The sequence below is a fragment of the Bufo gargarizans genome, chromosome 11 (assembly GCF_014858855.1).
Source record: "Bufo gargarizans isolate SCDJY-AF-19 chromosome 11, ASM1485885v1, whole genome shotgun sequence".
Lineage (NCBI taxonomy): Eukaryota > Metazoa > Chordata > Amphibia > Anura > Bufonidae > Bufo > Bufo gargarizans.
The window spans coordinates 1,025,520-1,052,175 of NC_058090.1; the positions used below are offsets into that span (position 1 = coordinate 1,025,520).

At 44.3% G+C, this 26,656-nt stretch overlaps 1 protein-coding gene across 1 annotated transcript in view; it reads right to left on the reverse strand.

The window, feature by feature from the left end:
- The window catches only part of KDM7A (lysine demethylase 7A), a 79,164-nt gene that overhangs the window by 17,013 nt on the left and 35,495 nt on the right, over positions 1 to 26,656 (reverse strand). The window contains exons 3-10 of the mRNA XM_044271983.1: positions 15,266 to 15,383; positions 7,898 to 8,058; positions 5,455 to 5,596; positions 3,527 to 3,713; positions 2,112 to 2,274; positions 1,737 to 1,824; positions 896 to 1,002; positions 723 to 814 (exon numbers count right to left, since the gene is read on the reverse strand). Coding sequence (XP_044127918.1) covers positions 723 to 814; positions 896 to 1,002; positions 1,737 to 1,824; positions 2,112 to 2,274; positions 3,527 to 3,713; positions 5,455 to 5,596; positions 7,898 to 8,058; positions 15,266 to 15,383 — 1,058 coding nt within the window. The remainder of the gene's footprint in view (positions 1 to 722; positions 815 to 895; positions 1,003 to 1,736; positions 1,825 to 2,111; positions 2,275 to 3,526; positions 3,714 to 5,454; positions 5,597 to 7,897; positions 8,059 to 15,265; positions 15,384 to 26,656) is intronic.

Genomic DNA, 26,656 nt, shown 5'->3' on the forward strand with positions numbered 1-26,656 from the left:
ACATCATGTCGACAACAGGTGACCATGGCAGCTAATCAATGGCCTCAGCAGTGAACCTGACAAAACCAGACAGTTATGTGTTGTCGACAGGACGTCAACTTGACAGCCGGGTAAATCGAGCCAGGCCAGGAGATCTGTAAGCCAAGTGCTTACTTGTTCTTTATTTCAAGCACATCCCTGGGGTTGTTCACACCATACTTGCACTATAATTTGCAATTTCTTACACTTCTCCCCACTTTTCAAAAGCAGTGAGAAAAGCAGACAGGGCTTATCAAAAGAGGGCATTGCCTCCCATGGCAGAACAGATATACTATAATTTATGCTAGAGAGTTCAAATCTACACTAACTCATGACAGACTTTCTGGTGAACTGGATGTCACAAAATGCACCCAAAAATGAATGCAGCCATCAAAGGAGGCAATATGGGTAATCAAAAAGTAAGTGGCTTGTATTAACTTCCGCTACATGATAAATTGTATGCACCTTTATAGTGCTACTATATTCCGCAGTGCTTTACAGACATTAGCATCACTCGCTGTCCCCAATGGGGCACACAATCTAAGGTCCCTATCATTATGTCTTTGGAGTGTGGGAGGAAACCGGAGAACCTGCAGGAAACCCACACAAACATGCGTGCTGCCCTATATGCAACTTACTGAAGTGAGACAACCCCTTTAATAATCTCATCCCCCAAAACTCAGATTTTTAACGTTGTCACTTACTTCTTTTTTCATCCAGCTCTTTAAAGCAGAAATTAATGCCTTCACACCATGCTTTAAATAGTTTGGAGGATGAAAGCCATCTTCTCTTAGCTCTGGACAAATGAAATAGAGAATCGATAAGTTTGCCAGCATTTAGCTTTAAACCTCACATAAAGAAGAAGTCTGACTTTTACCTTTCAAAGTTTCAAGTAGGTTTTTGGCCACAAACCAACAAATTGCTTCAAAGAAAGGGAACTTGAAGAGATCCGGGGTCTTCAGTCTTTTTTCCATCTCATAACACCTGGTAAAAAGGAAAGCTCTTTGTCACATAGGGTAGGGATTTACAACTTGCGGCATAGGAGTCATATGTGGCCTGTGATACTATTCTGTCCGGCCCCCAACCAACATTCACAGACATGTTTGATTGCGTTTGGTGGCTGCTTACATGTATTATTCATGTCAGAGAGAAGAGGGGTGGGGTACTGTGCAGGAGCACAACAGGGACCACATATACTATGAGGTCTTTTGATTCATTGGCACTTCAGAAAGTGGAGAGGTGGCTATGCGTCATGCAACTACTTCCATTGTAGTTTATGGGTGTACTGAAACACTCTGCTGTTTCAGCAGCTTACATTAACTACAATGGCAACAGATGCACTTTCTGGAAATGAGTATTAGGGAGAAGGGGACCCTATTCCCCTAATAGCTAGGTTCTGGAGGTGGAACTAGCATCTCTCCAACACTTATGGCCTATACGTTTGATATGCCACTTTATGTTTTATTGCAGTCCTTGAAAACAGTTCAATGTAACATGACCATCAGACCAGAAAAGGATGTGCATCCCTGTTATAGGAGAATTTAAAAGAAAATGGGACTACAGCCACCACTAGGTGGAGCTTAGGAGCTGACTGCATACTTTTTAATTAATCAACACTGAATGATGGGCCTAAAGAGGACTTTGTTATAAAGGTGGAGATTCAATTTAAAGTGGACAAACACTGTCCACTAGCCCACAGTCCAGGGGGACAATATTACCTGAGCTGCATGCCAATGTTTAGGTTGTGCAGAAAGTTCCCACCAAAGGCCATGCAATCCTGAGAGGTGAGGACAGCGTGAATCCAGCCTGTAACCAAATGAAATAAATAATATCATGAATACTATTCAAAACCATGACAGGGGAAAAAAACAAAAAACTTTGCAGTCAAAACTAGTCTATTAATATAGGGCTGAGGCCGTTTCTGACAAATTTGATAAGGGTAGAGGTTTTTCTTGGGAGACTTCAACAAAGTTGCTGGGGACCTTGCGACCATCAGAAAAGTCAGACCATCTGACTTCCAAATTACTTTCAGAAATAGGAGTTAGTAATAGTCAGACAATCCCTTTTTGATACCAGTATCAAAGTCAATTTACCTGTTGGGAGAAAGAGTGTATGCCCCTGTTTGACCACACACTTGTAACAGTTATCAACTTTGTCCCCAAAAAACTCTTCACTTTGGGTAACTGAAGAGCTCCACGATTCATACAGTGCCAGGTTTTCATCTGTGGGCTTTATCAAGTAGAAAATTTTTTCCCCCTGGAAACAAGCACACAATTGGTTCATAGTTATTTCAGTCACTTAAGTGGTCCATTTTTTTAAGACAAATGACTATTAAAGGGGTTGTCCCATGAAAAGTAGTCTGCACATGGATCTGGATACTTTTGTAACTGCATGTATTAAAAAAAACATTGTAGAGCTATTGAGATATTCAATAAAATCATTATAGCACCACCTGCTGTTTGCCATTTTCCTAATTACTCTGTCCACCTCTGTAACATGGCTGAGGGTGCTGTACAGGCTCAGTTCCATCCTTTAACTACTACCATTCCTATCTACTGTTAGAAGCGGTCACAGTTTTAGGGAGAGAGCTGCAGACAAAAAATCTAGCAGGGCTATTGTAGCAACTCAATGGGGAGAACTCTGTATGAGCTACAGGGTTCTAGATTTGAAAGGTATGGGCATGTACTGTGTCCGATTTTCATTTTGTACATTAATCATTGGCTAACACCTTAAGGGTCCATTCACACGTCCATAGTGTATAGCGGATCCACAATACACCGGGCAGGCACCCCCATAGAACGGCCTATTCTTGTCCGCAATTGCGGACAAGAATAGAACAAGTTCTATTTTGTTCGGGAGCCGCGGACCGGAAGATTGGGGGCGTGCTCCGGAAATGCGGATGCGGACAGCACACTGCGTGCTGTCCGCATCTCTTCCGGCCCCATAGAGAATGAATGGGTCCGGATTAGTTGAGGAATGGATCCGTACCCATTCCACAAACATATGACTGGACCCTAAAAGAAACTCAAAAACAGCACAAAAAATATAATACTCCAGAACTTCCATCAATCTCCTCTTTTCTCTTGGTCCTATTCTGTTTTCTATTACAGTTAAAACTGAAAGAATGTTCTCTATGTGCCCCAGGAGATCAGCCATTTTACCTTTGTCCTCCTCACTGTCCTATGACAAGCTGTAAGACAAGTAGCTTGAGCTGGAGCCTCCCTAATATGTTACGTGTGCAATAGATGAAAAAGATTACCAAGTCCGTCTCCTGACTAAGCCCCAACCCTTCCGCCAGTCTTCAGCCAAAAACAGATCAGCCACAGAGAACACCTTTGTTTTCGGCAGGATTTGTACAAGACTGTTTCTGTCATGATCATGCAAAAGGTGTTGCAGACTGACAAACTGAATATGGCTCGTTAACATTTAGGTTTGGCGTTGCTTTAACCTCACAGACGCCAAAACTCTTCTCAAATTAGACTAGAATAACTTGTCATATAAGACTTACCCATAGGACATGATACCAGACAGAAGTGCCACCAAAGTCTATGTGAAAATCAGTGTAGCTGTCCTCCACTCCCATCAGACAATACTTTTGAACAAAGGGCTTCGTGAAGACGGAGTCATCAGGCCAGTAATTCTCTACCCAAGACAGTTGTTTACCAATGTCTGGTACTTTAACCAACTCAGACATCCTGAAGTGACAAAGCAGAGAAACCAACTTAGCCTCACACAAAAAAACTCTAACATCTAAGAAGTTATTTCAGATAATAACTGGACTTTTATACGATGGAGTAGTTTTCACTTCAGTGACATCAGTTACATGGTGAAGTAGTACATTTTCACTTGTTTTTACACTACAATGTATAGTGCTCAAAAAAAATAATTAAAGGAGTTTTCAAGATTTTCTAGATAGGTCATCAGTATCTAATCAGTGGGGGTCCTGGTGGTCTGACCCCCGTGATTAGATACTGATGACCTATCCAGAGGATAGCTGAGAAGGCACTGGCACGGCCTTCCCCATGCTCACCAAGCACAGCGCCATACATTGTATAGTGAATTAGGCTGAGCGTGATAAGCTTGGTAAGCTGCTCAGAGGAGCGCCACTGCCAAACAGCTGATCGGCGAGGGTTGGCCCCCATGATCAGATACTGATGACCTATCGCTCGTCAGTATCAAAATCAGTATTGGACCCCCACCGATCAGGTACTGTACTGATGACCTAGGATAGGTCCAGAGCATAGGTCATCAGTATCAAAACCTCAGAAAACCCCTTTAAAGGAGTTGTACACGATTAGAAAAACATGGCTGCTTTCTTACAAAAAAAAACTGTTACAGAACTGCAAAATCAGAAACAGACAATCATGATGTCTCTGGAAGAAAGCCATCTCTTTTTTCTAATTCTGTGCAAACTATTTAATTTATCTTTATTGCCGTCAGATATCAGCTTTTCTGATACAGAGCACCAAATCCTGTGAACAAACAGTTAAATGATAAAATTCTGTCTGCCTACAGCAACCACTGGAGGGAGCTTATTGCATGCTGTGTATATGAAGCTCCATGTAATAACAGTATGCAGGAGGATTATAATCAGTTTAGAGTTTTGTGATTCATTCAGAGTAAGAAACAAAATGGCTTGAAGGTTAGATATTCACTCAAGAAAAACTTTTGCATAACTGCTACAATATGTTATGCCTACAGCAGTACGTGGAGGGGTAGTGGCTGATAAAAGGACTCCTTTAGCGTTCACTGAAGCACTAGGCATAACACAACCCAAAGAAGCCCAGCAAGCCCTTCCTAAAAAATCTTCTGGATTCTCATATTACAATTACAACTGCTATAATATGCTTTAGGAAATCAGTGCCAACCATTATCACTGTAGGGCAATTGGTTGCAACATTAGACTTTCCCCCCTACTTTGTCTGCAATAGAGGACATCAGTCCCAGTTTCATTAGTCATCTTACACCCAAAAAGTGAAGGAATCAGTTCTGCAGTTTTTCTCCTCTGCATGTGGTGACTAGCTGCTATGATGTCTCCCATATACTACAAACAGATAAAACAGGAGAATCTGCCCTGTAACTCAGGCAGCTGCGGCACCATACAGGACCTTAAAAATCCAGTACTAGCTGCAAAATCCCCCCCCCCCCCGATGCGGAATGTTTTCATCCGTGAGACGGGGAGATGCTGTGGCTGCCGTGCCAGCATCAGAAGCTATGAAGGTGCTGGGGAGCGAGGTAAGTACAATCTGTGTCAGGGGCCCAAGCATATTAGGGGTAGGGGGGTATTATAGGCCTTGGATAACCTCTTTAACTGGAGAAAGAGGCATTTTTTCTCTTATAAGATATATTACAAACTTTCTAATATTCACCTGTAGTACTGATTTATTCTAAGTTTGCTAAAAGCACCTATACAATTTGAGTACTTTTGGAACTTACTTGGTGTCAGAGAACTCCAGGCTTATGACATTTAATACTTTGGGTCGGTCGGGATTCATGAAGTATTTTACAAAGTTTCGGAGCTTCATCTTGCCGTCAGCTTGCCTCGCCACATCTATGACCTCAATGATCTTATCTCCACCTGCAAAAAAATACAGCAAATTAACGGCGCCGTACATACAGTAGTTTGACTAAGACTGAAATGCTGACTCTCCAGAAGAAAAACAGCAAGTGTCCAGTCTGCTCCTGCTGTTTTTCCAGCAAATATCCCAAATAAAACTATGCTGGTGGTCATGAGGTTCAAGAGACCAAATAGATCTGTCCACAATGGGATGTCTCTTGTTAGCAAATACATAAAGCTGGCTATAGATATTAGGTCAAGGTCGTCTGTACCCACCAAGTTCACTGGCAACAGCAGACAATCTAAAGTTTATGGGGGGTATGCAATGGCTGACAGCGGCTGTCAGGGGAAAGAAGGACTGAGCATGCTGGATTTTAACACACCAGATTCTGGTGAGAGAAGCCACTGGTAGGTAAGTGTAACAGCTACCTCATGTGTATGGCCATCTTAAAGGGGTTGTCCAGGTTCAGAGCTGAACCTGGACATCCCTCCATTTTCACCCCGGCAGCCCCCCTGACATGAGCATTGGAGCAGTTCATGCTCCGATGCTCTCCTTTGCCCTGCGCTAAATCGCGCAGGGCAAAGGCATTTTTCTGAGTTCCGGTGACATACCGGGCTCTCTATGGGGCTGACAGGCAGCCCGGTGACGTCACCGGCACTGATGGGCGGGATTTGGCTCTGCCCTAGCCAGTAAAACGGCTAGGGCAGAGCTAAAGCCCGCCCCTCAGAGCCGGTGACGTCACCGAACACACTGCTGGGCGGAAGTTACCGCCCGGCAGTGTGTTATTGAAAACACAAGAGCCTGTGCCCTGCGCGATCTAGCGCAGGGCACTGGAGCGCATCGGAGCATGAGATGCTCCGATGCCAGGCTCAGGAGGGCTGCCGGGGTGAAAATAAGGGTATGTCCGGGTTCAGTTCTGAACCCGGACAACCCCTTTAAGGTGGGTTTCCTATCTTACAACATGGGGGCATGTAACTAGGGATTTACCATCACTTTATGAATGTCGTGGACCCTTAACAATCCTGAGAATGAAGGGGACTAAGCGTTGTAGTACTGTGTCCCCTTTACCTTTTTCTCCCCAGCCACACTGCAGTCCTATGTACCCTGCACAACTTGGTGGCCAGGTGCACTGCTGTCCAGAAAGGAACTAGAAGCCTATGCTGCGGCTTCTGGATACTTGGAATCAGTGGGGGTCTCAGAGTTCATATCCAACCGATCATAAAGTGATAGCTTATGCTCTCAAAGTCTGTCCTCACTGCCCAAACACAGCTTTTTGTGACTTATGAAAGGTGAAAAGTCAACTTTAGATTTAGGTTAAAAAGCCCATTAAGACTGAGAACATCTCATCTATTTCTTCCAGCTCGAGACAAATACACAAAACGTGACCAAAAACTGTTTTATTCAACTCATCAAGTTATTTAATGTGGCTACAGCAGTGATTCGTCATGACCAAGGAGACCTCTTTTTAATTTCAACGGTCTCCTGTGGTGGGAGCCTACTCCTACCTACGTCTGGCACACGGCACAACCTGATCCGCACACATCTCAGACTGAACACATTAACATGCGTGTTTGCTTCACCCATGGGCATTATGCCATCTGCTGTCCTAATGGCACAGTTTGCCAGGAACTGTTCCGGAGTATCGAATAATTGCAATGATAAAGTATAGATAAAGAAGAAGTGAGAGGCAGAATCCAATTCCAGACCTAATAAGCAGGCCAAATTGAAATGGGAAATCAGCCAAAGATAGATTAAAAAGCCTGGCTTCCTGGACCTCGTCAAAACGTGGAACGAAGGCAGAACATATTGCAGATTAATCCTATAGAAATCCCACAACGGCGCTAAACAAACGTACAGAGATGATCTTCACATAATGTATGGTTCAAATGCCATCATCTAATTATATCGCATCCACGACTCACATCTGTGCAATGGCACCATCAGACACAATTACTAGCAATATACTTTTATGGGTACGTGGATCTGAAAATAAGCAAGCCAAAAAGGAAAAATACACCCTACAGGATACCTACAGTATGCAATATCTATTTATCTGAGATGGGGCAACAGGACTCTAAATTACATCCGTAGACAGATGGATATCATGGTTTTGCAGACTAGGGAGGCATGATTTTGTTGCTGTATAAAACCTGTAAATCTTAAATAAAAATAACTTTAAAAAAAATAAAAATAAAAATGGGTCTATGGGTCTGCCAGACCCTTGTAGAGACAAGACCAGAAAAACAGAGCGGTAAGGACCAGGTGAGAATTAATACATGAGCGTCAGGGAATTTATTAATTTTTTATAACTGTATTCTTACCAACATAGCGCTCCACGTCCATAACTGAGAAAGTGGGCGATGGTAGTCTGAGGCCTAGGCCGTCCATCTGTGGCACGATGATTGGACTGTTGAATCCATGCTTCTCCAAGTACCGCTGTGTCAGCTGGTTGCCGTTCATCCGCAAAATAATATCATCAGCGCTGAAATATAAAGTAATAAAATTATAAATATATGTACCGTATTTTCCGGCGCATAAGACAACCCCCAACTTTTCCATTTAAAATATAGGGTTTGGGCTATACTCGCCGTATAAGGCTACCCCTCTTCCAACGCACACTAAACAAAAATGAAAAAACATCAGATTTGATTTCAATATGGCAATTTTAATTGCTTATGACATGCAGGTACTTTAGCAGGAAAACTGTCACTTATAAACATAAGGCTGTTTGTCAAACATGTAAACGTAAAACAGTGTAAGTGTATGAAACTTTTCCTAATTCACTCTATAGCTGAAAGGAAGGATAAGACAATAAACCCATGGGAGATGCCATGCTGTTTGTTTTCTAAGCTGTCAACCAAACTGGAACTGATGATGATAGGAGGAAGATGCCAAACAATAGAGAAAGAGAGAGAGTAAATGCGGGTCAAGTCCTGGAGAGTCAGCAACGCAGTTCCCCTCTAGAAACCTTCAAAATCCTCCGGCTCGTCATCTGAATCTCATCTCATAAGTACATCAATGACCTCTTGTGCTACATTTGTAAGGCAGTCATCGTATGGATCTAATTCTGGATGAGATGGTGTGGTGGTCTCCGCTTCGGCTTCCTCTTCGTTTTGCCACAAGTAGTTCTCCTCCGTACCAGCTAATGAATTTGATATGCCACACTTCTTGAAAGGCTTGATTACTGTTTCTGCATCAATATCATTCCAGGCTTTTATGACAAACTTGCACAAAACATCCAACTGTGGAACACGCACGTTTCCTCCTTTTGTGAACGACTTTTCGCCGCTATCCATCCACTCATTCCACTGTTCTCGAATGTGATCTTTTAACGGCTTGTTTAGACACACATCCAGTGGCTGTACCAACGCTGTCAATCCTGCAGGAATAACTGCCGCACCTATGCTCATTCTTGCAAGCCTTTGCTTGGTGCTGGGAGTTAAATGAGCCCTGAACATATCACACAGCAGTAGACTACGTTTTTTGAATAAGTCCACCTGGTCGCCTGCTCCATACATTATCAAGCCATAGCTTTACCCCTTCATCCTCCTTTTCCATTCACATGTACAAAACCACCAACAGGGAACTTGAGTTTCGGCATTGTTTTTCTTTTAAAAATAACCATTGGTCTCAGTTTGGCGCCATCAGCTGTCCATGCTAGTACCACTGTAAAACTGGACTTCTCATGTCCTGTTATTTTAGTTTAAATTTTTTTTTTAACCTTTTGATGGGCAGTTTTATTTCCAACCATATCAAAATCCATTGGAGTTTCATCCATATTTCTGATACTACTTAACGCATAGTCATGTTTAGTGCGCTGTCGTATTACGTATCGATGGAAACCATTTACTTTGGCATCAAGATCTGCAGGTAATTTTTGTGCAATTTTTGTCTTTTGCCTCAGTACCAGATTATGCCTTTCGCAGAACCTAGTACACCAGGATACAGTGGCCTTAAATCTGTTGCTGTGATCTGGGTTAGATTTGGCCCACTGAAGTGAAAACGAACGTATTTTATTTTGAGTCACTCACCGTTTTGGCGATGCTCATTCACCATGTCTGCTAGGGATCGACCGATTATCGGCTGATATTAAGGATTTTGAACGTTATCGGCATCTATTTTGCCGATATTCCGATAACGAATCGGGAACACGGATCGCACTACTGTCAGCGCGATCCGTGTTCCCTCAGCAGCACAGGGGAGAAGGAAGCAGTGTCTCCCTCCCCCTGTGCTGCTGCTGCCACCAATGACAGGAGGGAGGAGAAGAGGAGGGGAGGGGCTATGGCCACTGCGCCACCAATGAAGATAACTCTTGCATTAATTCATATACAGGAGGCGGGATCTGGCTGCAGAATCACATAGCCGGCTCCCGACCTCTATGAGCAGTAGCTGCAATCTGCGGTAGTTAACCCCTCATTGGTGGCGCAGTGCGCCCCCCCACCCAAGCCCCCCAGTATTAATCATTGGTGGCAGTGGCCACAGGATCCCCTCTCCCCCTCCTCCTCCTCAGTGGCAGTTCCGATCGGAGCCCCAGCAGGGTAATCCTGGGGCTCCGATCGGTTACCATGGCAGCCAGGACGCTACTGAAGCCCTGGCTGCCATAGTCCGCTTCCTTGCTGCTGTGTGCACAAAGCACAGAGCAGCAGGGACAGTGTCAGGTCCTATTCACCCTGATAGAGATCTATCAGGGTGAATAGGAGAAGTGTTCTAGTCCCTAAGGGGGCTAATAGTAAAAAACTAAATAAATAAAAAAACACACACACACACACACACACAACACACACCAAAATATAAAAGAAAAAAAAATACATGTTAACAATAAACACATTCATTTTCAGCAGATTTGTGTAGGAATTTTAATATTTTTTTCAAAAATAAAAATTCACTGAATTTCCCGTATAAATTATTAGCTATCGGCCTGAAAGTTCACAGATTATCGGTATCGGCCCTAAAAAAATAAATAAATCTATATCGGTCGATCCCTAATGTCTGCTACATGTTTTTCGAGTTCTGGCCAATGTGAGGTGCCTCTTCTTAATGCACACTTATCACTTGGCATACTCTTTAATGCTTTTTAATTTGCTTTCCATTCCCAAACCATCTTTTCTGTTACTCCATATTGTCTTGCAGCAGCGCAGTTATGTTCCATGGCAAAGTTTACAACTTTAAGTTTGAAGCTGGCTTTATATTTCTTTCTTCTTGCTACTGGAGCCATGATGGGGTCTTGACTGGTAGCCATTTGTATACTGTACTGTATGTACTGGTGCTGTACTGTATGAACTGGTACAGATACTGGTTATGTACTGTATTCACCACCACATTAGAATTGGCTGAAGTGCAGATGCTCCTGCTTCCCCCTGCCTTCCCTCAGAATCGTCAATCCAACCCAGTATACAACAACCGGCCAATCACAACAAGAGATGTTCCGGTATTTTTTGTGCACACTTCATACAAAGCCTGCTTGGATTGGCTGTGTCAGCTCTCCCTGCCTGCCCAGCCCTCCCTGTCTCCAAGACTATTTTCTCCAGTCCAGGGAACTGACTGGCAGCAAGGGCTTCAGTAGTGTCCTGGCTGCCATGGTAACCGGAGCCCAGCAATTACACTGGGTTAAATGAATCTCATTGTTGTAATTTTTTTTAAAAAAGGAGATTTTTGTAAAACTTACCAGTAAAATCTCTTTCTCGCTCTTCATTGGGGGACACCGTGGTATAGCCATGTCCTCTAGGAGGCGTTGACACTAGTAAAAGTTGTTAGCTCCTCCCCTGGCAGCTATACCCCCTCCAGCCTGGAGATAGAGCGCTTCAGTTTGTGCACAAGCAGTAGGAGAAGCAAGCCAACAAAAGAAAAAACATGGAACACCAACCATACCAAAGACCCAACGGGGTTCTAACCAGCAACTGCCACAACTGTGGTCGAACAATAATACTGGGTGGGTGCTGTGTCCCCCAATGAAGAGCAAGTAAGAGATTTTACTGGTAAGTTTTACAAAAATCTCCTTTTCTCGCACATATTCATTGGGGGACACAGGAAACGTGGAACGTCCACAAGCAGTCCACAGAGAGGGGAAAAAACCACAGACCCATGGAAGCAAGTATCCCTCCAGGCATCTAAGAAACTGCCGCCTGCAAGACCATGCGGCCCAAGGCAGCGTCCGCCGATGCGCAAGTATGCACCTGGTAAAATTTTGTGAATGTGTGTAAGGAGGACCAAGTAGCCGCCTTACACAACTGTGCAGCCGAAGCGCGATTCCTCCGAGCCAAAGATGCGCCCACCGCTCTGGTGGAGCGAGCCGTAACACCTAAGGGCGGAACACTGCCCCAGGCGCAGTAAGCCTCCACAATTGCAGCCCGAATCCAACGTGCGATTGCCACCTCGGAAGCCGCCAATCCCTTGCGAGGACCCTCCGGAATGAGAACAAAGGGAGTCCATACAGCGGAAGGGACCGGAGGCTGCTAAATAGATCTTCAGAGCTCTGACAACGTCCAAATGGTGTAACTCCTTTTCCTTAGGGTGTGAAGGAGATGGACACAGTGAGGGAAGGACAATTTCCTTGTTAATATGGAAGTCGGTGACCACCTTCAGAAGAATAAGGAGGTACGGGCCAGAGAACCACTTTGTCCCTATGAATAACCAGGAAGGGTTCTCTGCAAGAGAGCGCTGCCAACTCGGACACCCGTCTGACGGAAGTGATAGTGACAAGAAAAATTACCTTCCAGGACAGGAGTCAGAGAGAAATCTCCCACAGGGGCTCAAAGGGGGAAGCCTGGAGTGCTGAGAGTACTAAATTCAGATCCCAAGGCGGTAAAGGAGGACGGTACGAAGGAACCGTATCTGCCACTCCCTGAAGAAAAGTCCTTAGAGGCCCCAGGGGGGCCAGAGGGCGCTGGAAAAAGATATAAAGTGCCGACACCTGACCCTTTAAAGAACTAAGGGCCAAACCAAGGTCCAACCCTGATTGAAGGACAGGACAGGACCGTGGGGAGAGAAAAACAAAGTGGTGGAATATTTGGGCTTTCACAGAAACCCAGGAAGGACCTCCAGGTCCTGTAATAGATCCTGGACGACACTAGCCCTTCCTAGCCCAAATCATAGTGCGGATGACATCTGCCGAAAACCCTCTGTGCATTAGAATGGCGGTTTCAATGGCCACGCTGTCAAACGAAGAAACCTTAAATGCTTATGGAAGACCGGTCCCTGCGAAAGAAGGTAGTCTCTGAGAGGTAGTGACCAAGGGACGTTTCCTAGAAGGAGAACAAGGTCAGCGTACCACGCGAGACGAGGATCGTCGGAATGCCCTCCATCCTGATTTTCCATAGAACCCTGGGTAGGAGGGGGAAGCGAGGAAACACGTAAAGGAGGAAGAACCCCTGCCAAGGTAAGATCAGGGCGTCCATGCCACAAGCTTCCGGATCCCTTGCTCGGGAGAGGAAGGTGGGAAGTTTCCGATTGAGCCTTGAGGCCATCAAGTCCATGTCGGGGCGACCCCAACATAGACAGATCGCCATGAATACCTCGAGGGACCACTCGCCCGGATCTATTGTCGTCCTACTGAGGAAGTCCGCAGTCCAGTTCGCCACACCCGGGATGTAGATTACTGAAATTGCCACTACATGGGCCGCTGCCCACAGCAGATTCCTGCATCACCGCAAGGCTGCGTGTTCCCCCCTGGTTGATGCACGCCACCGCCGTGGCGTCGTCCGACTGGACTCTGACGGGTCGACCCTTCAAGAGGTGGGTCCAGTGCCAGAGGGATAGAAGAATCGCCCTGAGCTCTAGGACATTGATCGGGAGCTTGGACTTCGACCGAGACCATGTGCCTTGGACTGTCCTGGAAGGGAACACTCCTTCCCAACCCAGCAGACTGGCGTCGGTGGCATCAACCGTTCAGGATATTGGAGGGAAAGACGTTCCCAGTACTGGAACAGACAACCACCAACAAAGGGATGACCTCACCTGGTGAGAGAGGCGGATGGGATAGTCCAGGCTCTCAGACGATTTGTCCCAGGAGGACAGGATCGCTCTCTGGAATGTGCGAGAGTCGAGAGCTGGGCAAAGGGAATCGCCTCGAAACAGGCAACCATCTTCCCTAACGTCCTCATGCAGAGGCGAATGAACAGAACACTGCAATTGAGAAGGACCCTCACCGACCGGTGCAGGGCCAGTCGCTTGTCCGGAGGAAGGCGAACCTGTGCCGCTTCAGTGTCCAGAAGCATACCCAGAAAGACCAGTTGTCTGGAGGGAGTCCAAGATGACTTCTGCACATTGACCAGCCACCCAAATCGTGCAAGGGCTTCAAGCGTGATCCGTATGCTGCTTGACACCTGAGCGAAAGAGGGAGCCTTGATAAGGATGTCGTCCAGATAAGGCATAAGGAAGATGCCTCTGGAACGGAGCAGGGCGAGAAGAGGGGCCAGAATTTTTGTAAAGACCCAAGACGCAGTTGCCAGTCCAAACGGGAGGGCAACAAACATGTAATGATAGTCTCCTATCGTAAACATCAGGAAGAGCTGGCGACTCCGCACGATGGGGACGTGGAGGTATGCATCCTGGATATCTACGGCCGAAAGGAATTCCCCCTGCTCCAGAAAAGCAATTACGGAACGAAGGGATTCCATCCGAAACCGCTGGAGACGGAGGAACTTGTTCAGCAGTTTGAGGTCTAGGACTGGGTGCACCAAGCCCTCCTTTTTGGGGACCACAAAAAGGTTTGAATAGGACCCCTTGAATCTCTCTGCTGGGGGCCTGGGAGAAGGCGGCCGCCCGCTCGGGGTCCTGTGGAAGACGGAATTGAAAAAAACCTGTCTGGGGGAAGAGACAGGAACTCGATCACGTATCCCGGGCCCGCCAGACGTCCTGGATCCCAGCGCCGCCCCTCAAAACGGCAACAGCCCCATGGGCACAAAGATACTGGTGATGGTAATTTGTATATCTATAAAATCATTTTTTGCAATAAATAAAACAGGCCCCACCTCCGCCTCTCTTTCATCATGGTGGCAGCGGGCAGCACAGGAGGGAGGGACTGCTTCCTTCTCCCCTGTGCTGCCTTATACCTGGCGTATAAGATGACCCCCGACTTTTGAGAAGAATTTCTAGTGTTAGAAAGTCGTCTTATACGCCGGAAAATATGGTATATATCTATACAGATAGAAAAATACTTAACAATACTGAAACTTTGAAATGGAAACTAATGGGCAACAGATCCATAAAGTTTGCATATGTTCAACGTGAAAAGATGTCTCACTGCCAATGCCATTTCACACGCATACATAGAGAAGCAAAGATTAAACCAGGCCCCCCACACAGGACAGAAGGATTTCCGCCTAAACGCCATTCAATGACCCTTGGGCCATTTTTTCCAATGCCTGGTTTGCTAAAAGTTATTTCTTTAGAGGGTAGAGTCCTGACCAAGTTTTCACCCCCAGCAGAAGAAGAGATAATCCTAATTGGGCCCCCTCTTGCCCTGGGCCCCATAGCAGTCGCATGGTCTGCCGCTATGGTAGTTACGCCCCTGACAGAGAGTTACCAAGTATCATGGACCTGCTCATTTGGCAGCAACCTACCCCAAGGGGAAAAAGTAAATGCAGAAGGTTTCTAAAACCATATCTGCAAAGATGTGACAGCTGGGCCAGCAAAGCGAGTTCACAAAACATCCTCTTTAGTGGTGTACTACTTGACATCCCCTTTCTTACCTTGGGAAGGACCGGGCTCGGAGTTGCTGCACAAAGGTCCTCGTTCCTGCTTGCACTGGCTTTGTGCCATCTTCTGGCTCGGTGTAGTCATGTCTATGCCAGTTCCTCCTCTTCTTTACTATGGGGGAGCCAGTGAGAACATATTTAGTGGGCATGGTAGGAAAATGGGAAAAATTTGGGAATCCAAATTCATTTACAGTGATAAAGACAGACAAATATGCAGAGAAATTATGACTCTTCTCTCACACACATTTATGGTTCTTGCATAATCCCAAAGACCCCTTAATCCTTGCATTCTAAAAGGCATTGCAAATTTACTTTGCGTTAAACCCTCACGTAAGATATCTACCGTACTTGTTGGAAACATGACATTCAGAGGCTGAAAACAGACAGATGTATGGTTCCTTGCTGTATATCAATGACATCTTGTACAACACTATAGGGCTTGTGGTAAACTAATAGTAGGAATCCTTAGTCAGTACAGTATGCAGCCCAATTGATTCTGCGTTAGTAGATGCTAATACTGCCTGAGATAATAGGATGAGGTTGGCTATCCATTCGTCTTCTACAATGAGAGGTGTAATTGGAATGAGGAAGCGTCATGCAGCAAAGCCAAGGGAACCTATGCAGATGAAAATGGCCTACACACCCATTCACTGCACAGTAGAGGAGATCCCAAGCACATAAATGAATGAAGAGTGCCACATAAAAAAAAACAAAAAAAACTTTAATCTGGCACAAGTAGAGACGTGTAGATGAGCACCCAAAGCAGCATTTGACAATACGGTCATACAGCCTTGATGAGAACAACTGGACTGGAACCTCAACTCTTTAAAGGAACGAAGAGGAACTCAATAAAGCACCAAAGCTTTTATAAGTCTCTTTAAAGGTCAATACTTTCCATTCTTGTATGGGATGGGCGCATAAGTTCTAAGGGCACATTTATTAAGACCATCGTCTGACGATGGTCTTAATATCCTCTATAGCTGGCGGTGGATCCGCTGGAGTTCTGAAGAGGATCTGGCCTCTTCATAAGTTAGGCGGTTTCACCTCCGCTTCTAACTGTAAGACAGCTTCCAAGACCAGGCTCACACCCACTTTTTTTTTTTTTTAAAGTGCCGTAAGCAGGGACTTGCACCGAATCTGCGCCATAAACACACCTAATATAGGCATATTTCTGTTTAATAAATGACCCCCTAAGTCGTTTTTATCTATCTGGCTGCTGTTACACCATTCGGTTTTTTGGGTAAACAAAAAAAAAGTGGTCAAAACACACAAGGTAGATTTTAACATGTGCCCAAGTTGTCACCGACACACAGGTGCCCATTAACAACCCACCTTTAGGCCAGGGTTCCTTTAAAGCAGGCATGCTCAACCAGCGGCCTTCCAGCTGTTGTAAAACTACAACTTCCACAATGCCCTGCTGTAGGCTGATAGCTGTAGGCTGATCAGGCATTCTGGGAGTTGTAGTTTTGCAACAGCTGGAGGGCCACAGGTTGAGCATGCCTGCTTTAAAAGGGAACCGGCCACCAGATTTATGATGCCTCGTTTGGGAGCGGAATAAACTGGTGATAGAAACAATGATTCAAGTGGTGTATGACTTACTGGATGTCCTCCAACATTTACCATAAAATCACAGTTTTCAGCTGCAGTCGAGCCCAGTGCAGGAACCACTCTCCTTCCTGTGTGCATGCAACGGAGACACATTTGCTGATCACCCGCGGGTTGCCGATTGGCAGCTTTCTACCCGGGCAAAGTATAGGGAGATAGCTGTCAATCAGTAGTGGCTGGCTGAGGATAGCCCAAAGCTCATTGAAAGTGGGTTCAAACTTGAGACAAAGCCAGAAGCGAATCCGGCGGGAAGGAAAAAGGCTTTACTTTCTTTTATATTTTTCATTCCCTTCCAACCTACTTCTATCTAAAGCTAAAGTGACCCAGAGCTGGATTCAGGGTCTGTCACTACCTTATGTTTCCCTCAGATAGTGAACCACCGGGTGACAGATTCCCTTTAAATTAAAAGAAAACTGGTTGGGGCTCTTATACCCACCAAAAAGTATCCACTAGCCTATAGACAACTAACACCTTTCCACTTTTTTTATTTTCAAAAATATTCCTGGGGTATTTCTATCCTTATTGGCAAATGTAACATGTACAAAAATGTTTTAATAATTTGGCAACTGCTGGATTAAAGGGATTAATGTGTGAAACACATACATACATATATAAAGGCAACCACTGTTAAGGTATCAAAAGGTACTTATATTAATAATTAAAAAAAAAAATAATTACAGATAGAAAACAATGTAAGACATGGAAGTCAACGTGCGGCACATTTAAGCAGAGACTAGATCATAACAGCGATTGCGGCATTTTAGGTTTCAAAGATGGATGCAATACAAAGTGTAGCAATAATAGTATATAATTAGACAGTAGAGGACTTGGTTGCAAAACACACCAAAAAAAATATACAAGATGACTTACAAAGTAGCAAAATGAGAAGTTGTGCTTTGAAGATGCTTCCCCTTAGATATACCAGGCATAGTATGTACCAGTGGACAACAACTTTGGATTGGGCTTTAGACGTAGGTAGCACTCCATCAAAATTGGAAATTTATTTTTCGAAAATAAAGTCAAGATTTATATATTTATTATGTGCAACACCTCTCTGTAAAACTATTGATATTAGAACCGGTGTGGAAAATCTGTCTCCTGCATTTATTCCCACCCAAACCCTACCCTTGATAACCCTTTTAATTAAAAATTGCTAAAGACATTCCCGATTGTTTTCTACCCTGGGAATGACCATAGTGATTTCAAAAGTAGCAGCTTGAAAAGGTTCTCCATCAACAAACATCACATTTATGAGAAGTCATGTGTCCACATAAGCAGTATGAACACAGTGATAATTTATTCTGTTGGCAAACACGTAGGTAGTAATCTGCTTTGGGTAACAGATCCATAAAAGCAGAACTGTCTTCTGATACCAAACCGCATGGTTTAGCCACTTAAAGGATTTCTGCCACTAGAATTTTCTGTATTAATCTGGCTACATAAATATGTAAATGAGCCTCTAGGAGCGAGGAGGGGGGGTGATGTTGCTCCTGAACCTAGAGGCTCCCGTTTCCTTTCCCACTTCAAGTCACGCCTTCCAAGTGTTGATTGACAGGGCCAGGCGTCATTCGCATCCTTCTGCCTGCCCTGGGGAAATCTCCCGCCGTTTGGTATTCTGTGCAGGCGCAGTAAGGGAAGGACGCTCGAAGGCTGCCAGCTTCCACACCGCGCCTGCGCAGAATACCAAACGGCGCGAGATTTCCCCAGGGCACAGGGCAGGCAGAAGGATGCAAACGATGCCTGGCCCTGTCAATCAAAACTTGGAAGGCATGACTTGAGGTGGGAAACGGGAGCCTCTGCTCCTAGAGGTTCATTTACATATTATAAAAGTAAGAATTCTACAGTAACGGGGGCACGGATAATCCTTAGAACAGCAGAGTTGGGTGCAGCTGACATTCCCACATCGCTAATGTCAGCCAGTTTACTACTGAAAATTCTAGTGACAGAAACCCTTTAACCTAGTGACAAATTTCGGTATTATAAAAAATAAATAAAAAATTGGGATAGTCATGTGGTTTGGCACCAAAGCATAGGTACTGTGAGCCTTCTTTCAATAAAGATGGTGTCTATGTGCCAGAAAGGAGATGTACTCCAGCCAGGAGCGGGAGTAGATTTCTGGTGTAATGTCCACCAGTTTTCTGATGGCGTTAAAACGAGTCAGGGCGAGGAGGTCCTGTCTGGGGCCAACCTCCTCCCTGCACACCTTTTGTAAAACTGGCAAGGGTGTTAGAGAAAACCAAAAAGTTGCAAACATACCATATTTTGTAAGAGGATAAGCCACTGTGGATCATTTTGATGGTTCTGAAGAGTAGTCTTTACCCAAAAGAGGTACATAAAAGTAGCACAGGTCCTCCAACAGGATTCCTGGTCGGTAGAGGACTGAAGGCATTTGTTGGCTCATCAACACCAACCAAATGTAAAGTTGAGTAAATGGAAATTTTTGGATGGTCAGTTTTACCCACAGGCAAACATCATCAAAAAATCTCACCATATGGTGGGGAAACGTTGATTAAGAAACTCCATGGCTTCTTACCAATACATATGCACATACAGTAGTGCGCAAAAAAAAATAAAAAAATGTATGTGGCCAGCATGACTATTTCCAACTTTCCAAAACTCTAGAAACTTTACTTCATCGCCATCTTTAGCATAATGATCCACAAAGGCGATTAGATTCAGCATGTCCAAATTATTAGATTTACTCAATTAAACATTGCCTTCTTAAAGAGACAGTAAAGTTGGCCAGACATGAGGAGAAGATTCAAAAATTACCGATATTTGACAAAGATGGGAGGTATAGATATTAATATTCATTGGGCTCTGAATGTGCAGATATGTTTACACAATTTCCACTGTCCAGCAGGGACAATCACATAGTATTTCTTGTAAAATAACGGATATATATATATATAATGTATAAAACATCCGGCTGCTGTATGGGCATCTTTACAGAAATATGTCCCAGATCCTTAGACTGTTGAATATTTCAGATCACTATAATGGACCCAGGATAACTTATCAACCATATCTCCATTATTATATCTAAACTGGTCTTCTTCAAAACAAAAGATAAACCAGACTGGAGCCATGGTCACCACAGCACAGTCCCACGGTCGAGTAAAAGACCCTCCGGTAGGTACTGGTCAGTAGCTTGCAGTTAATCCAGTAGGGGGCACTGCAGATATAAGAACGCACTATGTACCTAGAAGAAAGAACAGAACATATTATTGAAGTGTTTCATTCTTAGAAATCTTAAGGACCCTGGGAATTCCTTATGTTCCAAAGCAGGAAGGACAAAGGCGCTATCAATACAGTACGTGTAAATTCCTTTATTGAAAATGACAACATATACCTTGGAAGTCATTGACTATTCAACTCAGTTTTACCATTAAATGTTCCATGTTCTATTGTTTTTATTTTAATGGGGAAGATTTGTTTTACCAAACATTCCACACCAAAACACAGGCTCGCTGAAGCAGTATTTGTTGAACCGGTTGTGTTGTTTAGGCTTCATTTACATCTCCGATTGGTAAATCTGGTAGTCTGTTCTGGCAGAGGCGCAGGCTACAGGAGTTATTTTATCCAGCATAGCCGGACACCACTGGACTCCCCTTCGCTGTAATAGAATCTGACGGGTTTCTGGCATAAATGACGGCTTTCTGCCGGAGAGATACTGCTGCATGTAGTGGTATTTCTCTTGCAGAAAGTCAGCATTTAATCCAGAGTCCCATTATAGTGACCTGATAGTCTACCAGATTAACCAAGCAGAGATGTGAACACAGCCTTAGGCTCCATTCACACGTCTGCAATTTCGTTCCGCAATTTGCAGAACAAAATTGCAGACCCATTCATTCCTATGGGGCAGCACGATGTGCTGCCCGGACACGGAATTGTGGGCCCGCACTTCCGGGTCCGCAATTCCGTTCCCGAAAAAAATAGAACATTCCCTATTCTTGTCCGCAATTGCGGACAAGAATAGGCATGTTCTATAGTGCCGGCAATGTGCGGTCCGCAAAATGCGGAACACACATTGCCGCTTTCCATGTTTTGCGGATCCGCGACTCCGTGGAGACGCGAAACACGTTGCGGACGTGTGAATGGAGCCTAAGGGTCCATTAACACGTCCGCAATTTCCTTCCGCATTTTGCGGAACGGAATTGCGGACCCATTCATCTCTATGGGGCAGCACGATGTGCTGGCCGGATCCGGAATTACGGATCCTCACTTACGGGTCCGCAATTCCGAAAAATCTAGAACATGTCCTATTCTTGTCCGCAATTGCGGACAAGATTAGGCATTTTCTATTAAGTGCCGGTGATGTGCGGTCCGCAAAATGCGGAACGTACATCGCCGATGTCCGTGTTTTGCGTATCCGCAAAACACACATGGACTTGTGAATGGACCCTTAGGGGTTTTCTGAGACATTTATACTGAAGACCTATACACTTTATACGTCATCAGCATCTGATTATGGGTGTCCAACACCCGGGACCGCATAGGCTGTGGCTCTCTCAACTCAACAAGCACAGCGGCTGTGCTTGGTATCGCAGCTCTGCCACATTCACTTTACGAATATCTTGGGCACTTAGAGGATACCTGGCACATTGAAGGTCAGTGGTATCTGTGGGCAGCATGTTATAGAGCAGGAGGAGCTAAGCAGACCAATATATAGTTTTGTGGGGAACGATTCAGTATAACTTTTCATACTAATTTCTACTCACCCTGGCCTTAGAAGTCCTAGGCTGACCATCACTGAGTAGGACCACCCACTGGACTCAGGTCCAGAATGAGCAGGAATTTTAGATGAATTCTAAGTTATTACATTTTCTGGGAAATTTTCAGTATATCGCTCTATGGCCATGGTGCCCACAAATCGGACTGCATGTTTTATACTACAGGTTCCCTTTAAAATGAATGCAGTTTTCTATGATTACGATCTTGATGACATGTCCTCAGAATAGGTAAATCAATAAATCAGGAAAGTGTGGGCTTCAACACTAGGCAGCTGATTTTAGGAGCCGTGGCTGCCGAAACTAAGACCGTATACAAAGAGGTGGGCAGAAAGCTCTGTGAACCTCTGTGTTGTGGCCATTCCTGGTTACTTCATGTGAATGGGAGCTGAGCTGCAGTATCCTGGCAAGGCTACTACACCGTGTACAGAGCACTGCTTCTGGCTTCGTACACCGTCTTTGGGTGCATACACAAAGCGCAGATCCACAAAAAGAAAAAAATATGTGCGACGTCTGTAATTCATCAGTTTTTTTTTTCCCGCACACCCACTGTAACAATGACTAAGGCCTCTTTCACACTACCGAATGGCTATTTTGTGGTCCGTTTTTCACGGATCCATTGTTCCGTTTTTTTTTTTCATTGCGTTTCCGTTTTTCCGTATTTTAAAGACACAACCTGTGAAACATTATTAGTCGCTGACATATCTGCATCTGAGGCTATGTTCAGATTCCGACAGACATGAGTAGAGAACGCTCTTCTTCCAGTTGAAAAAAGAGGTACCTCAGAGATGGTATCAGAGAAAATAAAACTATTATTTGAAGATGGACTAAGAGGCAGTAGAGGGTTAGCAGATCGTGCATGCGTTCTCAATGGGGAGACAGAAATAAGCCCTTGCCAGACACTCCTGAAATCCAACATGCCCAATCCTCCCTCCCCACCTTCCACATGAACAATCATAGAAGAGTATTGTTCATAAACATAAGGTAGTTTGTCGTTCCTGTCAAAATCAGCAGCTTAGACCAACATTAAGCTACTGTGTATGAGAACCTGTAGTAAATCAAGCGAGTAACAGTACCTTCCTAATAAGTAGACATTTTACATTCTCTTAAAGGGAACCTGTCACCTGGATTTTGTGTATAGAGCTAGCACATCCGCATTACCCAGTCCCCATAGCTCTGTGTGCTTTTATTGTGACTCATCTCAGGTAATTTGCATATGGATCAAATCAGGGTTTTTTTACACAATAAAAGAACACAGAGCTTTGGGGACTGGGTATTGCGGATGTGCTAGCGGCCATCTAGCAACCCATGTCCACAGCACAAAATCCCGGTGACAGGTTCCCTTTAATTAATGATTCAAAACCATTGTAAGCACCAATATTTCGCCCAAAAAATAAAAATAAATAAATAAAAAGACAACCCCGCTAAAAACTGTACACCCCTATGCTAGTGGTGGCTGCTGGAACCCAGAATATTAGCCGACTACTATGCCTACACACAGGACTTGGCGCTCTATAAAAAAAAAAAAAAAGATTTACTAGGACATTAAAGAAATTAACAACTCTAATAGGAACTTGTGTGCAAAGCTTGCCTGTACGTAGTGCTGCCATTCCCGTTCCCCTTCCAGGCTGCTTCCAGTCCTTGCTGGACCTGAAGTGGCTTGGTCGTGTGACTGCTGTTGCCGATCATTGGTCTCAGTGGTCATGTGCTAGAGCGGAAAGTCGCTAGCAGTGATGTGTAAAATCTAGCACGTGTGACCGCTGAGGCCTGACAGACTGTGGCGGTCTGGGGACCAAGCCAGTTCCAATCCAAAGGTGACTGGAAGCACATGGGAACAGGCCAGTTTTTTTGCTTTTTTTTTTTTTTTTTAACTGGGCACAGGTTCAGACCGAACAACCCCTGTAAATCACATAATGTTGGACCAATAACTACGTGGTGATAAAAAGATGAGCATTTACTCCTTTTTCTCACTCTAAGGCTACATGCACGTGACTGCCCCGTGTTTTGTGGTTTGCAAATCGCGTATGTGCAAAACACGGATGCCGCCCATGTGTGTTTGCAATTTGCGGAACGGAACAGGCAGTCCATAATAGAAATGCCTCTTCTTGTCTGCAAAAATGGACAAGAATAGGACATGTTCCATTTTTTGTGGGGCCACGGAACGGAGCAACGGATGCGGTTAGCACATGGAGTGCTGTCTGCATCTTTTGCAGCCCGGCTTGAAGCGAATGGGTCCGCATACGAGCCACAACAAATGCGACTTGGATGCAGAACCAAACAATGGTGGTGTGCATGATGCCTAAGGCTACATGCACACAACCGCACAGTGAATTGCGGTCCGCCGACATTTTGTATTTTTTTTTTGCAGGGCCATGGAACAGAGCAACACGGAGTGCTATCCGCATCTTTTGCGGCTCCAGTGATTGCGGACCCAAACAGTCGTGTGCATGAGGCCTAAGGTAGAGATTCACTGTAAGTGGCCTACACCTTAGTTTCCCTTATCACTAATAGATAAAAAAAAAAAAAAAAAAAAACATGCTTGGACAATTTTAGAATTCCGAATGTGCTCCTGTATGGCCGGCTTCACTCTAGTAGTGACATCTCTTACAACTTTGACTCAAGGCTGTTTTTGCGGTGGTAGACTAAATTTAAAATAGTTCAGTAGTAGAATAAGACCATGATAACATTTAAAAAAAATATATATATATAAAAAAAAGCTATAAAAAATAAAAATATATATATATATATATATATATATATATATATATATATATATATATATATATATAGAGAGAGATATATAGATATAGATATTTTTATAGATAGAGATATATAGATGTATATCTATCTATATATCTCTATATCTATAAAAATATGTATTTTTTTTTTTACCTTTACTGCAAAAAAATTGTAGTTCTACCAAATCTCCTGCCATGTAATTTGACAATTTAAACAAACACAAAAATGTTCCTTCTGCTAGTAGTTTCTTGGCACCAAGCCTACAGTGAGCGTTTAAACACGCTGGCGCCTAGGAGTTAAATGAAGGTAATTTAATCCCGTGTCACTCTGCACCGCAGCTCCCAGAACAAGAGATTTTTAAGTTAAAACAGTTCATTCCACGAAGCAAATTCAGGTCAAGGTACACTAGAGGTCAAGTGCCCAGGGGCCTGGCTGCTTTCTTCTTAAACTCTCAAAAGTCAAGTCAGGGGATTTTAAGAACATCATTATCACACCTTTTTATTACTTATCAGAGGGGGATATATATATATATATATATATATATATATATATATATATAATCATTAACGTAAATGGCTTTAAAAAAAATAAAAAATATGAGAAAAAACGTCTATGGAAAAAAATAATACAACCTCGAAATAATGGAAACACTAAAAGCAGAGGCCTGTATTGCTGGGTGTTTGGAGGCCACGGCATTCAATGGGCCTGCGCTCTCTGCAATAACAACCCGCTTACTCCAAGGATAGAGACAGGGGACAATGTACAAGGTGAAACATTATGGTCGCCATTCAGAGCAGGGGAAAATCCAAGTGTGAAGTGTTATGCGGAAGAAACAGTCACCTTGATCCATTGAGAGTATGAAAAACGTAACATTTGTCTTCTGTAGGAAGGGACTACACAATAAACACAAGGCCGATGCTGCGGTTAATCCAAGGCTACGCGACTACCTCTGCCGCGTAGACATGTGACCTGTTTATTCAGGACTCTAGTGATCCAGGGGAAGCAGCTGTCTACACATCTCACAGTCAGCCCAGCTGTTTAGCTGCCCCAGCACATATTTCCTCTGCACCTGCATTTCATAGCATAGATGGTAACATTCAGTACATTTAAATCCATACAAAACGATTAAAAACCCCATAAAACTACAACTCAATGAAGGGCACAGAAATATTTAACAAACATAAATGTTCAGTACATTTTAAAGCGGACTACTAAAGTCGGCCTATATTGCTGGCCAGAGCTGCCTTCACAATTCTGCCGGTTGTTATTGGAAACATTTGGAAAACTTGATCACTACTAGATTCCATTCACACGTTTGCGGAACAGGTGCGGATCCAATCATTTCAATGGGGCCGCCAAAGGTGCAAACAGCCCACGGTGTACTGTCCACATCAGTAGTTCCGTTCCGCGGCCCTGCAAAAAAAGATACAGCATGTCCTATTTACGAACAAGAATAGGCATTTCTATCATGGGACGGCCATGTGCGGTCCGCAAAATGTAGATCGCATGCATCCGGTATCAGTGTTTTGCAGATCCGCAAAACACTTACGGACGTGTGAATGGACCCTTAGCTGTGTCACTGTTGACAAGAAAACTAGCATTGCATAGATGGACACCTGGACAAAACCCAATAGACCCCATTAAAGGCTGTGTTACACTAGCCGATTTTTCGGCAGATAATCGCCAACGAGCGATCGCAAAAATGCTCGTGACCTATCATTTTGCAGTGTAATTGCAGCAGTCTCCTCCACAAGCTAGCAAGCTTCCCCCCGACAAATCGCTTGCTCAATCAGCCTGTGTAACACAGGCTTAAGATTGCGGTCATTGTGCACCACTGGTGTCTATTGTATCAGATTTAACACAATTTTGTGGCTTCCATTAGAAACAGGCGCCACAATGCAGATATGAACAGAACCTTAAAGTGTTGCTAACTTAAAAAAAAAATACACATTTGATGTCATAGAGACATATCAAACTTTTGATCGGTGGGGGTCTAAGTTATGAGACCCCCAACAAACTCTAGAAGGAGGGGAGAGAGGTGCACACGTATCGCTCTCTCCCTCCTTGCTGTACGAGACTGGCTCCATAGAAGTCCATGGACTCATCTCGATTCAGTCATCAGTAGAGAGGGTGCGATATGTGCATGCTTTCTCTCCACTCGTTCGAGAGATCGTGGGGGTCTCAGCATGCAGACCCCTCCGATCAAAACTTTTGATGTGTCACTGACTGTCTACTGTACTGAGCCTGATGTAAAGACTGCCCATCTCAGAATGGAACTGAAGAGGGAAAGCGCTGTGCAGACACTGATGCA